General features: G+C 49.0%; 1 protein-coding gene across 6 annotated transcripts in view; it reads left to right on the forward strand.

Moving 5' to 3' along the window:
* RFX4 (regulatory factor X4) overlaps nucleotides 1-12,654 on the forward strand; it is a 160,928-nt gene extending 148,274 nt beyond the window's left edge. For all 6 annotated transcript variants that reach the window (XM_032836706.1, XM_032836707.1, XM_032836709.1 and 3 more), the window contains 3 exons: nucleotides 645-807; nucleotides 2,542-2,680; nucleotides 11,057-12,654. In XM_032836706.1, coding sequence (XP_032692597.1) covers nucleotides 645-807; nucleotides 2,542-2,680; nucleotides 11,057-11,329 — 575 coding nt within the window. In that variant the 3' untranslated portion in view covers nucleotides 11,330-12,654. The remainder of the gene's footprint in view (nucleotides 1-644; nucleotides 808-2,541; nucleotides 2,681-11,056) is intronic.
* The last annotated feature ends 521 nt before the right edge of the window (nucleotides 12,655-13,175 follow it).

The raw sequence follows: 13,175 nt of genomic DNA on the forward strand, positions 1-13,175 counted from the left end.
AGAAGTTACTTAGCTGTGCTTCTCTGAGCTTTCTTTTGTCCTCTCTCCTTCCTCCCCTCTTTCCTCTCCCTTTTCTTCTTTTTAAAATGTTTTTTTGAAAAATTTTGGGCCACCAGCCTCTGTATCAAGCACCAGGGTTCCAAGAGGGGCCCAAATGGACAAGGCCCCTATCCTCATGGAGCTTCTAGTTGACGGGGGATAAGCATTAAGTAAATCACATTCATGAATGGGGATAAGATGACAAATTACCGTAGACACCACGAAAGACTATAGTGAGGTAGGGGATCAGACTCCGTCTGGGGTTAGGAGACAGCTTCTCTCTATTGAGATATGAAGAATGAGTGGAAACTAAGGGAAGAATACAGTTTCAGGCAGCAGAAAGAGCATGTGCAAAGGCCCTGTGGTGCTGGGAATTGTGGTTCTCTGGGGGAAAAAATGAAAGAAATCTATTGTGGCTAGATCAGAGAGAACAAAGGCGGGGGTAGGGGATGCTTCTCATGAGGTCAGCTAGGACAGAGGCACATGCTCTGTAAAGATTTTGACTTTCAGCTTAGAGAGCATGGGAGGAGGCCACTAAAGTGTTCTCAGAATGGGGCATGGAGGAACTGCGTGAGTGACTTACACATCTTGATTTGTCTCTGCAGGAGCAATGCAGTCATACACGTGGTCTCTGACCTATACGGTGACAACGGCAGCAGGGTCCCCAGCGGAAAACTCCCAACAGCTGCCCTGTATGAGGAGTCCCCATGTGCCTTCTTCCTCCGTCGCACACAGGATACCAGTTTATCCACACAGAGAGGAGCACGGGTAGGCGACCTGCCTGAGATGCCATTGGACTTCTACACTTGGGGTCACTTAGCAGCTGTTTTCTCAAAGGGCAGGAGGAGTGCTGTCCTCTGCAGGCACTCAGCACCATCCTGAGTATAACAGACTCTTGCAGTCCCCACGGGGCCCTGGTGGTAGGCATTAGCAAGCCCATTTCCCAGATGCGGAAACTGAGATGATGGCTCAAGTTCAGTCCCTCGGGGTCACACAGCTGATAGATGCAGGGCCCAGACTGAGCATCTGTCCTGTCACATCCAAAGCCTGTATTCTTCCCTCTCTTCTGCTTCAGAGCCCCAGCAGAAGACCCCCTTCCAGCAGTTTCCCCAGGCAGTAGAGCCTTGTGGTAGGCTCAGGCCTCCTGTGACTGGATTAGAGGAGGGCTTCCCCACCTGAGGGCTGAAGGTCTCTGGACAGCGGCAGTTGTTAAGGAAGCTCAGGGAACTCCCAGGGGTTCTGTTGGTGCTTTGTGCCCAAAGAAATAAGTCATCAGTTTTGCACAATCTCTGTTGGGGAAATCTCACACAATCTCACACAAATCTCTGTTGGGGAAAAAAATGTTGTTGCTGTGATGAATGAACCACAAATCCATTAAGAAGTGTTACCTGAAGCAGAGGAGCTTCTTGTCATCATGCAGTGTCTTCATCAAAAGACACAAATCCTAGAATGTCTAATGTGCAGTCATCTGAAAACCACGTGACATTAAAAAGGACCCTATTCTCAAGAAGGCGAGACTCTGCCACACGGGTACTGGGAGGCATTTCCAGCTGAGCAGCTGTGGGGGACACGGGAGGAGGCCCCCTCGGGTGTCGTCCACATGGTGGCCCAGCAAAACGCAGCAAGACGCCAACCCCGAGGCTGGACATCGGCCTGGCTGCTGGCTGACCGACTCCCAAGATCTGTCCCCAGGGTCAGGTCCCCCTGACCTTTATTTTCTCAGGGGATCTCTTAAGAGTATCTTTCCACACCTTTAGAACAGACTTTGAAAATGGTTTCAGGAAGCCTTTTGATTCTGGGGCAATGGCAGAAGAAACACCCATGTGGTCTTAGGTCCGTGTTTTTGCTGAGAAGACGTTATTAAGAAGAACAGTGATAAGAATATCCTGTATTTCATAGGACTTTCTATCTTATAGAGGGTTTTCACATATCTGACCCTCAGGATAACCAGGGCCAGCATTTTTACACAAGTGAGAAACAAGGCTACGGGTTGCCCAAGGGTCCCACAGCTAGAAAGGGGCGGAGGCAGGTTCTCTGGCACCTGGGTGAGCGGCCCATGATGCATCCCCCGTGGGGCAAGCTCGCATACAACACCCTGCCCCACTGCAGGCAAGCAAAGGCCTGGATGATACGAAACATAAATCCCCAAGTAATTTCTTCTTTCTTTCCTATTTGACCTCAGGCTATAATATGGGGCTTTCCAACAGAACAGGAGTAGAAGTTTCCGTCCCTAATTATGTTTTGCTCTGGGCTGGCTTTCATTCCCTGAGCGCGCTCCGAGTGGTAAGGGAGGTGTGCCGAGGAGAGAAGGAAAATCAGCCTGGGAGTTTAAACTCACAACAGGGTGGCGATGGTAAGAACCAAAAAGAAGGAGAAAAATGGAAAAGAAGAAAGAAGAACAAAAAGGAAAGAAAAAAAGATGAGGTTGATTTTTGGAGGCATGAAAGTGATCCGCCATCCCCATCCTGACTCCCACTCTTCATTGTGTTTCCTGCGTTTCAGATACACGGGAAGCTACAACTATGGGAGCTATGGCAGCCAGCATCCTCCCCCCATGCAGAGCCAGTACCCGGCCCTCCCCCACGACACGGCCATCTCTGGCCCGCTGCACTACGCCCCTTACCACAGGAGCTCCGCACAGGTGAGTCCACGGTCCTGCTTGCTGGCCCGCCCAGGCCTCGAGGCACTTGGTGGCAGGTCTAGTCAATTTAACACAGTTAATAGGTACCTTCTGTATACCACGTGTGTCTGTCACCAAGGAGAGGGGAGGATCCTTTCCTCAGGGTCACGTCCACCTTTTGGTGGCTGCCCACTGAAGTGGGTGCTCGGCCACTGTTCAGGCTCCACTCCCTCTTGCCACGTGGGTGCACACCACCTGTCTTTGGTTCCATCCTCTCTAATCCCAATATCCAGTCAGCCACCGTGTCTGCTGCCCTGTCTCAGGCAGCCACCCACACACAGGATCTCTGTCAGCCATCTTGCTGGTGTCGGCCCTCATCGAGTCCTGTCAGGACTGTCACCTGGCAGCATTCTAACTGGTCTCTGGGTCTCACGTCTATTCCTTTCCAGTCTGATCCACACACACAACCTCACCAGAAGAATGTTCCTGAAATGAACCCTTTATCAGATTATTCTCAAGCCACACACTTCCTTTGGCTCTTCGCTTGTCTAACAAACCAAACCAACCCTCTGTGGCCTGTGGTGAATGAAACTTGTGGTTGCACCTCTAACGCCAGTGTTGGGCCCTCTGCTTGTCTCAGACACTTCCTGTTGCTCTGGCTTCAAAGGCAGCTGGTCTCCAGTTCTATTCAATTCTACACCCTTAACAGCTCTGCACCCCGCACTGTCCTTGCCTCTCAGCTCAGGGCTAAGCTAGATGGTGACAAAATCCTCCCACTGGTCTCTGTGTCACTGAACCTGCCCCTCTCTGGTCCATCCTCTAGACTGCAGCTGGAGGAGTCTTTTGGAAAAAACCCGACGGGCCATTAATATTCTCCCTCTTTTCATGTCATCGCATTCAGAGTCACGTTCAGTTCTCTTGTCTCTTATGGCATGTTACCTTATAACGTGTCTTGGCATATCTCTTATGACTTGTTACCATCTGGCTTTTGCCTGCTCTGTGGCTGACCAGCCACCCCACTCCATTTCCTCCAGCATGCCAACCCCTGTGCGGTTCACAGATGCTCCTCTCCCAGGGTAGGACTTTCTTTCCCCAGACTTTTGCGTGTTGTTCAGGAGCCGCACTTGTCTCTGCGGCACCTCCTGACACCAGCCCTTCCTTTCTCCAGGACCTTATGAGGTCTCACTGCTCTAGACTCACATAGCGCCTCTGTCGGCAACCCTCCTCACACCCTGTTATCATCACTGACTTCTCTGACTCCTGCAGGAGACCCCAGAGCAACTCAAAGGCCAAAAAATAAGTCTAGTGTCCTTGGGTCACAGGCCCTGGCACCTGTCGAGAGCCACAGCTACCTCTGACTGAACACTTGTCATGGGCTGGGCACCATCCTGAGCACTTTACACATCGTCACGGTAATTTGTGCAGAACCTCCTGCCTGAGGATCTGAACCCAGGCAGTGTGACCCCATGTGTCTAAGCTCCTACACGTGGCCCTCTGCCCCCTCTCCTGTGCCGGCATTCACTAAGGGTTTCTGGAACCAGTGAGATAGGAAGTGAGGCAACACAAGCAACGGGAGTGCAGAGGACCCTCACTCCATGCTGCTGGGGGGCTGGCAGCCAGGCAGGCAGGATGGGAGCACTGCTTGAGGTGGGGAGTACTCAGGATAAACTGGAAAGGGGCCCAGTACAGGCAGGGAGCTCTGCTGCGGAGCGCTTGTGGGAGTCTAGAAGAGAGATGGCAGGACCCGAGCGAGGGCGGAGGCTGGGATTGCATCAGCTGCTAGCCCGAGGACCAGCCTCAGAGGGGAGGCACTGAGGAGCCTGTATCCACAATACATGGGCGCTCGGGGCAAACAGGTCTCTGTTTTGATTTCCATCTGCAGTACCAAGGGAAGCCCCAGTATAATCCCCAAACAAGCCAAGACGTTGATTCCACTAAACCATCACCTGGGGCATTCATTATAGGTCTCCCAACTGCGTCATGCAGAGAAGCCGGCTCCTGAGGTCCTGCTTCCCTTGGGAGCAGAGTCTGTGCTCCTCACTGTGATCTGCAAAATGCCTCCGAGCTGCTCTGAGGCCAGCTCACACTGAACAGAAGCAGCTCACGTGGGCCTTTACTCACTCACTCATTCATTCATTCATTCCTCAAATGATTGTGGGATGCTTGCTGTGTGGCAGGCGGGTGCCAGTCCCTGATCAGACAGTGGAGAAAGGTACAGAAGCGCACCTGCCCTTGGAGAGCTCAGGCTCCAGTAGGAGACAGTCATCTAAGCAGCAGTGGCCGGATCAAGCTCAAGTTCTAAGCCACAGTGCCCATCATTGTCCTCCCTCTTTCTTCCCTCCCTCGTCCTTCCTCGTGAAATTTCGGGGGTGATATCTTTAAAGCCATGGCCATAAAGAGAAACCAGGGTCTCCTAAAGGTCCGTGTGGTCCCTGGTGATCAAAGATAGGTCTGCAGCCTCCACTCTGGAAGCCACAGAAGTCCCCAAACGGAGCACTATCATTTAATAGCAGCTCTTAATCAAAGGACCAAGGACTAATTGAAAGCCCATGGAGGAGCCCTTTGAATCCAGACGAGGGGTGAGAGGTGACAGGGTCGGGCAGCACCATGCCCTCCACCCCTCTGACAAGGCCTTTTGACAACCTCTGACCCCCACCCCACACTCACACTCTGTGCTTGAAGGGTTATGCCTTAGCCTCCATTTGTTAAGTGGGGTGAGGAGTTAATTATATCACCTCTCTACCCGGGTTGATTGGGGGGGGTGTGGCCAGTACAACACAAAGAATCCTTTGTTTTTTCATTAACATATATGCATCAAGTCCTGTTTTAGACACTTGCAAATACACAGACTCACTTAATTCTCATAGCAACCTGGGGAAGAAGGCATTTTTCTCCAGTTTCTAAAGATGAGGAGACGGCCTCATAAGGTAATTTGCCCCAGCTTATGCATCCAGTAAGTAGCAAAGCAGACTCAAATGCAAATTTTCCAGCTCTGAACCCCAAGCCCGGGGCCATGCACACTACCCCCAATGTGTTTTTGGAGGGTAGATGCGAATTCAAGAAGTTACTACAACTATTCTCAGTCAGTTTCAAGGGACCAAAGAGAAGAATCCCATACCCAAGACTCCCTCTTTCTTTCTTCCTGTGGTACTCTGGTTTAACGTTGAGCATAGAGGGGAAAACCCACTGCAGGACTGATTAGTACCTAAGTACTGAATATCACACTTCATTATATCAGACTCACTGGGGAAAAGATCAGACTGAACTGGAGAAAAACCACAATTATAGAACACGGTTAAAGAATGCAGGTGGTCATCAGTACTAGAGTAACTAAAACCAATCTCGGCAAATGAACGCCCGTCTTCAAGACGAATGCAGTGTGTCCGGGAAGTGCCGCCATCCTGCGTCCCAGCCCCAGCGGGTGTATGCTCAGAATAATCAGAACCCACTTGTTTTTTTTTTTTTTTAAGATTTTATTTATTTATTTGACAGAGATCACAAGTAGGCAGAGAGGCAGGCAGAGAGAGAGGAAGGGAAGCAGGCTCCCCGCTGAGCAGAGAGCCCGACGCAGGGCTCGATCCCAGGATCCCGGGATCACGACCTGAGCTGAAGGCAGAGGCTTTAACCCGCTGAGCCACCCAGGCACCCCCCGCCCATTTGGTTTTCGAACTGGAGTATGTGTGTGCCCTTATCTGTACTAGTTATTTGCACGACACCCGCTTTCCTCTTGGGTAATAACAAACATAGACCTCCAGTCCTGCTTGAATTCTCGTAATTTCTGAATTAGTGAGTCCCGATGAAGGAGGTTTCACACTGTAAGGTTTGAACGATTTCAGAAAAACACCCTTCTTGCGACTAGCGACTATGCCATACTTGTTCACATCCAACTAAATGAACGAGGGATGGTCTCGGCTGCCTCTTCCCAGGTGCCCCATTCCCATGCCCGACCAAACAGGGAAAACCAGACCAAATCTGTGGCTGCAAAAGATTTCTGAACCTCATTAAACACACATTTGTGGAACTTCTGCCCGCCCCCCCCCCAGTGGCCATGAATGTGCACTGGGCCCTGGAGCCCATAAGCCATTTGATCAACTAGAAGCTGGAGGGATAGAAATTCCCCTAACGTGGACTAGAAAGCTGTGCTTTATCCCTCATCTGCATGGCCAAGGCCGGGCCTTGCCAGCCAATCCCACAGCTCTCACAGAATCTCCAGTGGCCCCGCCCTGCCCAGGGCCATTCTGCTTAGGGAGTTCCCCTGAGCCAAAGGGGAGAAAAGTCAATCAGCCAGAGTAGTGGAAGATCTGTGACTGCAGAGCCAGCATCCTGGGTTCAAATCCCAGCTCTGCCTCTAATCAATTCCCTTATCTGAAAAATGGGGAGGATTGTAGTACATATTTCTCAGGGTTGTGAGGGTTAAGTGAGTTGATAAAGATTGGAACAGGGCCTGGCTCATGGGTAACACTATTTGTGTAGATCATCTTTCGTGACACCAATTGTGTAATTGAAGAATATCTATTTCTCTCGCTCTACTAGCTCTACGGAGACAGGGACCACATCTTTTCTTCCCGGCCATTATATCCCCAGGGCTCAGAATAGATGTGGCTTTTAGCAGGTGTTCAGTTAAGTATCTGTCCATGAAACAAAATGAATGAATGGCTCCTCACTCTGGTACTAAGTTGCTCTGTGACCTCAAGCAGATGGTTTCCCCTCTCTTGACCTCAGTTCCTGCATCTGTGGAAGGAGAGGTAGAACCAGATGGTCCGTCACTAAAGCTCTTCTATCATTAATGGATCATGATCCTATGATGCAAAGAAGAATACTAGTAACAGCTAACACATTTTGAAAACTTACTATGTGGGAGTTCTAAGTGTTTCATGTGTATTAACTCATTTAATCCAGACCCTAAAAGCTCAGCGGATGTGGCTTGTCTGGCCAAGATTTGGGGGGGCGGGGGGAGCTACATCCTCTTCCAGAAGAGGCTAAGAGGAAGCCTGCCCAGGGGCAGGCCCACTGGCAGAACCTCGGTGCGGTGTGAGAGCCGCCTTTCATAGGAAAACAGTTTGTGCTTCTGACTAGGCCACCTTTCACCCCTTGCTCAAGGAGCAGCCCATTTGCTGAGGGTCAGGGATAAAGGGCTCATTCTTCCCTCTTCATGTGCAGGACCATCGAGTCAGCCTCGGGGTGGGGACTTGTTTCTCAAAATAGAACTTCCTAATGTGATTCCAAAGAGGCCCAGAATCAATCACAGCTGGGATGGCCACCTGACAGAAAGTCGGACTCCTGATGCACGCGCACACGCACGCACATGTGCCCACAAGCCCCCTTCGCACCCCTCTCTCACCGGGCGGGGACTGGGGACTTCTCCCCAGCTTAACATCAGTGACCACAGTGTGTGATTTAAGCCAGCAAATGGTAACTTCCTGTTATGGGCCCTCAACAAAAAGCGCCTTTATTCTGGGCAGAGCTCTCTGGACCCCAGGGTTTGTGCCCAGCATGCTTGAGGACCCCGCACGAAACCGGATGTAAAGTGTGAAAGGTGAGGCGGGTGCCACAGGCCAGCCTCAGCCGCTCCCGCCAGACTGAATAGAAGCTTCATTGGTGGCTTTAATCACCAGGCCGAGGCAGCGGGCACTTCAGCCTCTCATCTTTCAATGGTCTCTTCACCACGGGGAAAACGAGTCACTGACTCATTTGCAATTAGCTGACCTAACGGGACAGATTTTTCCATGCTGGATTCTGTGGTAACAGGATTTTATTGTCCCATTAGAGATATTTTGAGCCAGTCTCATTTCCAGGCAATTACGCTTTTGAGCCTGTGACACCACCCCTGGGCACAGCTGCATCTAGGGTCCTGGATTAGGCACAAAAGCCACACTCTCTTGGGTTCTATGGGAAAGAGGCTCCATAAGTCCATATGGCGACATTTCACCTACACAGGCCAAGCCAAGGCAGGTTCTGTCAGAATGAGCAGGAAGAGGCCTGGTCAGCGCTCTAAGACCCCAGGGGGTCTTAGAGGAGGGGGCTTAGAGCAAGAGGGACAGAGACATTAAGGTATAATGGGGCGTGTTCCAAAACAGGCATGTCTTCCTCTCTCATGTGATTCAGTCATGGATGGTTATGCCTAGTTTGTGCCACAGAGATGTGGGGGGACATGCTACCCCAGCCCTGGGTTTCCGTGCTAGCCTCACGTTAGCCTCCCGGTGGCTGTGGGCAGGGTGCTTCACCTCCCGGGTCCTGGGGCTCTCCTGTGCATACACTGCCAGAGTATGTGGATCCCTAAGCTGCTTTCTAGTGGTAACACCCTGGTGTTCGGTTGCCAGATAGCTGCTGGGATGCCTGGCATCATTCCAGATATTGGGAATATGGTAGTGAACATGGCGAAGCCCAGCCAGGAGCTTATGAATAGAAAGCAGTGGAAAGAGACAGCTAACAAGCAGGATGGTAAGGGCCTGACCTGAGAGGCAGAGCGTGGAGCATTTAGCATCCTGAGATAGAATGTCCAGAAAAGTCTCCGAGGAGATGACGTTTGTGCTGAGATCTGAAGGAGGTTAAAAAGGCAGGCGATGCAAGGAGCCTGGGGCTAGGGCTGGAAACAAGTGTTCTAGGCAGCGGGAACAGGTAGGACCAAATTCCCTGAGAGGGGAACCAGCCTGGCATGCCACAGGATGGGAGAGGGGGCCTCTGGGCCAGGGAGAGCACCATGAGCCAAGGTGACATGCATGTAGGGAGCTTACTTGGGAGACTATCAGGAGGGGGAAGCAATCTTTTGGGAAAAATGCAAGACTTTTGTAATAATATTAACATTACCTGTGTGATACCTGGGATCTTGTTTTCTTGGGCAAAGTCAAGTATCACTATGATCTCAGGCCTGAGGCTTCACCATGGCTGCCACACTCAGGACCATGTAGATTCTCGTAGTGGGCACATGAGTGCACTCAAGGGTTTCTGATCCCATTTGGGGATATGAAAGCCTTGGTATGCGTTCAGAGCCCTGGGTGCTTCTCCCTTGACTTCCCAGACCCCATCTCCACTCTTCTCCCTCTTTCTGACCTGTTCTTGGGCTGGGAAGTGGCTGCAGTTTCAATAAAAGGCATGCTTTCCCATATAAAGAAACCCTTCTTACCAGGAGTTGGGAGCCGTCTCTCTTGATCCCTGAGTAACTGTTTTTCTCTGCATGCTTTGGGCCTAACAACCTGCCCCTGCTTTCCTCAGGCTCCCACTCAAAGCAGCAGAATGGTTCCATGTGGCCCCCTTGACTAAAGGGAGCAGCCACTGTTGTCAGAATCCCTTCTCAAGGCTGTCTAGGCTTCAGCCTGTCTGTCTCCCTCCTACCTAATCCCTCGGGGCTCCACTCTCCAACTGTCAGGGAAGACAGATGGGGAGCAGAAGAATTCATACTTACTCTCTCTCCCCTATTCGCTGCCTTTGCCATCCTTGTTGACTGCCTCCCATCCTTGCTGGGGTGGCCCTTCTGTAGCCCAGGGAGGAAGTCTGTGTGTGAGCCTGCCGGCCGGCAACTTAAACCTCTCGAAGGGAGCCTAAAGCGCCACACGTTCCTCCCCTCTAAAAGGGGCTTATTTGCATAGCTGTCTTGGAAACAGAAAAGAATGTGGAAGAAGCACTTCTCTTATTCCCAGTTCTTTCTAGAGCTACTTCCCCTCTTCTGCCCTCCACAAAAGCACCCCTCCCATCCCCTCTCCATTGGCTTATCTCGACTCCTTCCTCCACATTCACACCAAGCCCAACAATTCACCATTTCCTACTTTGTGCCTCTTTCAGGAATGTGAACCAAAAAGAGAGATGTTCTCTAAATGATAGGCACTAATAATAACCTTTGAAGCTGTTGGCTTGCTTCCTCTTCAAAAGCCTGCTTTTAGGCTGCAGTTCATAATTGAATTCAACTGTAAAATGCTATTTTTAATAATGTCACTGTGTTTTACTTGGTGGTAGTATTCTCTTGGGTTGATGAAATGAGACCTATCACATCTCCCTAATGGTAAAATTCACAGCCATACCTCCATATGTCCGTATCTGTTTGGACATGCTGCTACTTGTATACACACACACACACACACACACACACACACCTACCTGTACTCCAGTGGGGCTATTCCTTCTTTTGGATTTGACTTCCCCAAATATTCTAGATTCCAAGCACAAAATCAGTACTCTTACTTGAGTGAACACCAACTGTAGATATGAAATCCTTTGCATTTCTCCTGTTGGTTCCTTCCTAGACGAAGGTTCCATCGTTCAGAAGTTCACTGATTTCCTTCCTATCAACTTTCATTAATAGCATCTTAAGAAATTAACTTAAACTGTGAGCATGACCAATATTGTGTATATGCAACTTGCAAGCTAAGTTTAACTTTGTGGAATTTCTTTCCCCTCAACAAGTACCCTTTCAATAGCCCTACTTCCCGGATGGAACCCTGTTTGATGAGCAGTACTCCCAGACTGCATCCCACCCCAGTCACCCCCCGATGGCCAGAGGTGCCCACAGCCAACACGTGCTACACAAGCCCGTCTGTGCATTCCACGAGGTATGGAAACTCTAGTGACATGTACACACCCCTGACCACGCGCAGGAATTCTGAGTACGAGCACATGCAACACTTTCCTGGCTTTGCTTACATCAACGGAGAGGCCTCCACAGGATGGGCTAAATGACTGCTATTGCAGGAATCCATATTTAATATTAATAATAATTATTAATAATAATAAACCCAACAACCCACCCCCAGAAGACGTTATCTCTATACATCATAACTCATGGACTACTCCTAGGTGTCCATTTCCCTAATGAACGTGAGTCTGGGATTCAGTGTGGAATGAATCAACTTTAGTTCAGAAACAGGACTCACTGAAAGTCCGTGAGATTGGGTTCCTGTAGCCAAGCCAGACTTGACTGTTTCTATAGAGCACTATTTTGGGCAGGCCAATCTGTGCCTTTTCCCTCTGTTCCATGACTTTGCTTTGTGTTGGCAAACACTCCCCGTAAGCTACTTATTTTCCTGTTGACAAAAGCTCATTAGTCTTGATGGATACTAGAGACAGAGTCTGGTTTGTGTTCTTGGATGGGCACATAATTTACCAAGAGCATTCACCTTGCCATCTGTCAGTCATCTTACTATACAACGAACAGCCCTCAGGTATGTTCTACACCTCCCTTCTTCCTGGTGGTGCCATCACTGCTTCCGGGAGCACCAGAGCAAAACGCTGGTGTCTGGAAAACTCTATAGAGTCCCTGTTACTACACCCATGTCTTTCCCAGTACCTGCATTGTCTTGGAATGTAAGCACTGTCTAGAGGGAAGGAAGAGGCCTGTTCTGTATGCCTTAAGTTGATTGAGGTTTGTAGAGGACCGGGTCTTCTACATACAAGTATTTGTCCTAAGTTTGCACAATGGCTAGTGTCAGCAAAAGGCAGGAGAGGGGTTTTTTAAATTCTGTGAGAATGTGGGTTTATGGTATTGAGTATAACACTCAGCTCTGCTGTATTAACTTTGTGAAACCAGATGGACCAAACGTTCACTTACCAAGCACCAAGTGTGAAAACGACTTTCATGGTTCCTTCATAAGACCATAATAATTTCCGACACTTTGATAGAAAAAAAAATTCAAAGCTGTGCCTTTGAGCCTATACTATACTGTGTATGTGTGGAAATAAGAAAATGTATTGTACTTTTGGAAAATTTTTTCGTAGGCTTTTTCTGTCAGATTTGTAGCAATTTGTGAGGTTTGTTAGAGATTAACATAGGTTTTCTTTCTGTATTATAAAATGCACCAAGCAATTATGGTGGACCTATTACCCTATGGGTAAGAAATAAATGGAAATATGACATCGGATGTTTTAGCAGTTGTTCTGTAAATAAAATCTTTGATCACACCACTCAGTGTGATAATCATGTCTACAGCTAAAATGGAAATAGTTTTATCTGTACAGTTGTGCAAGATATGGATGGTTTCACACTCAAATAAAAAGTATTGAAATGACCTCTTTCTTCATTTTCATTTTGCACTTGACATTTGACAATTTGTGTGTGCGTGTGTGTCAGAGAGAGAGAGAGAGAAATAAAGAGTAATACATAGCATTGTGAACACTTAGGGTCGAAGTAGGCAAAATTAGGTGGCCTCATCTGATTGTGCTTATCCACTTCCCCCATCATCTTGTCATAAAACAATCACTACCATTTGATGGGCCACACATCCGGTCCTTTACTGATTTAGCATCGATAATGGAGGTTTGTAGGGGACCAATTCTACATACAAGGATTTGGCTTAGGTTTGCACGATGGCTAGAGTCAGCAAAGAGCAGGTCTTATAGGGAATATTATTCTTCAATACCAGCATCATGAAGAGGTCCCCTGGTACTTAGTTCATTATGCTTTAATGATCACTGGGTGTAAAGGTATTTCAAGCGCAGGGCTTTAACTACTAATAAACTTCTGGGATAGAACAGTAACATTACTGGCTACTTAAGAAGAAGTTTCAACAAATTCTTCTCCAGCTCTTCA

This window comes from Lontra canadensis, unplaced genomic scaffold (genome assembly GCF_010015895.1).
Source record: "Lontra canadensis isolate GAN:19392208 unplaced genomic scaffold, GSC_riverotter_1.0 scaffold93, whole genome shotgun sequence".
Lineage (NCBI taxonomy): Eukaryota > Metazoa > Chordata > Mammalia > Carnivora > Mustelidae > Lontra > Lontra canadensis.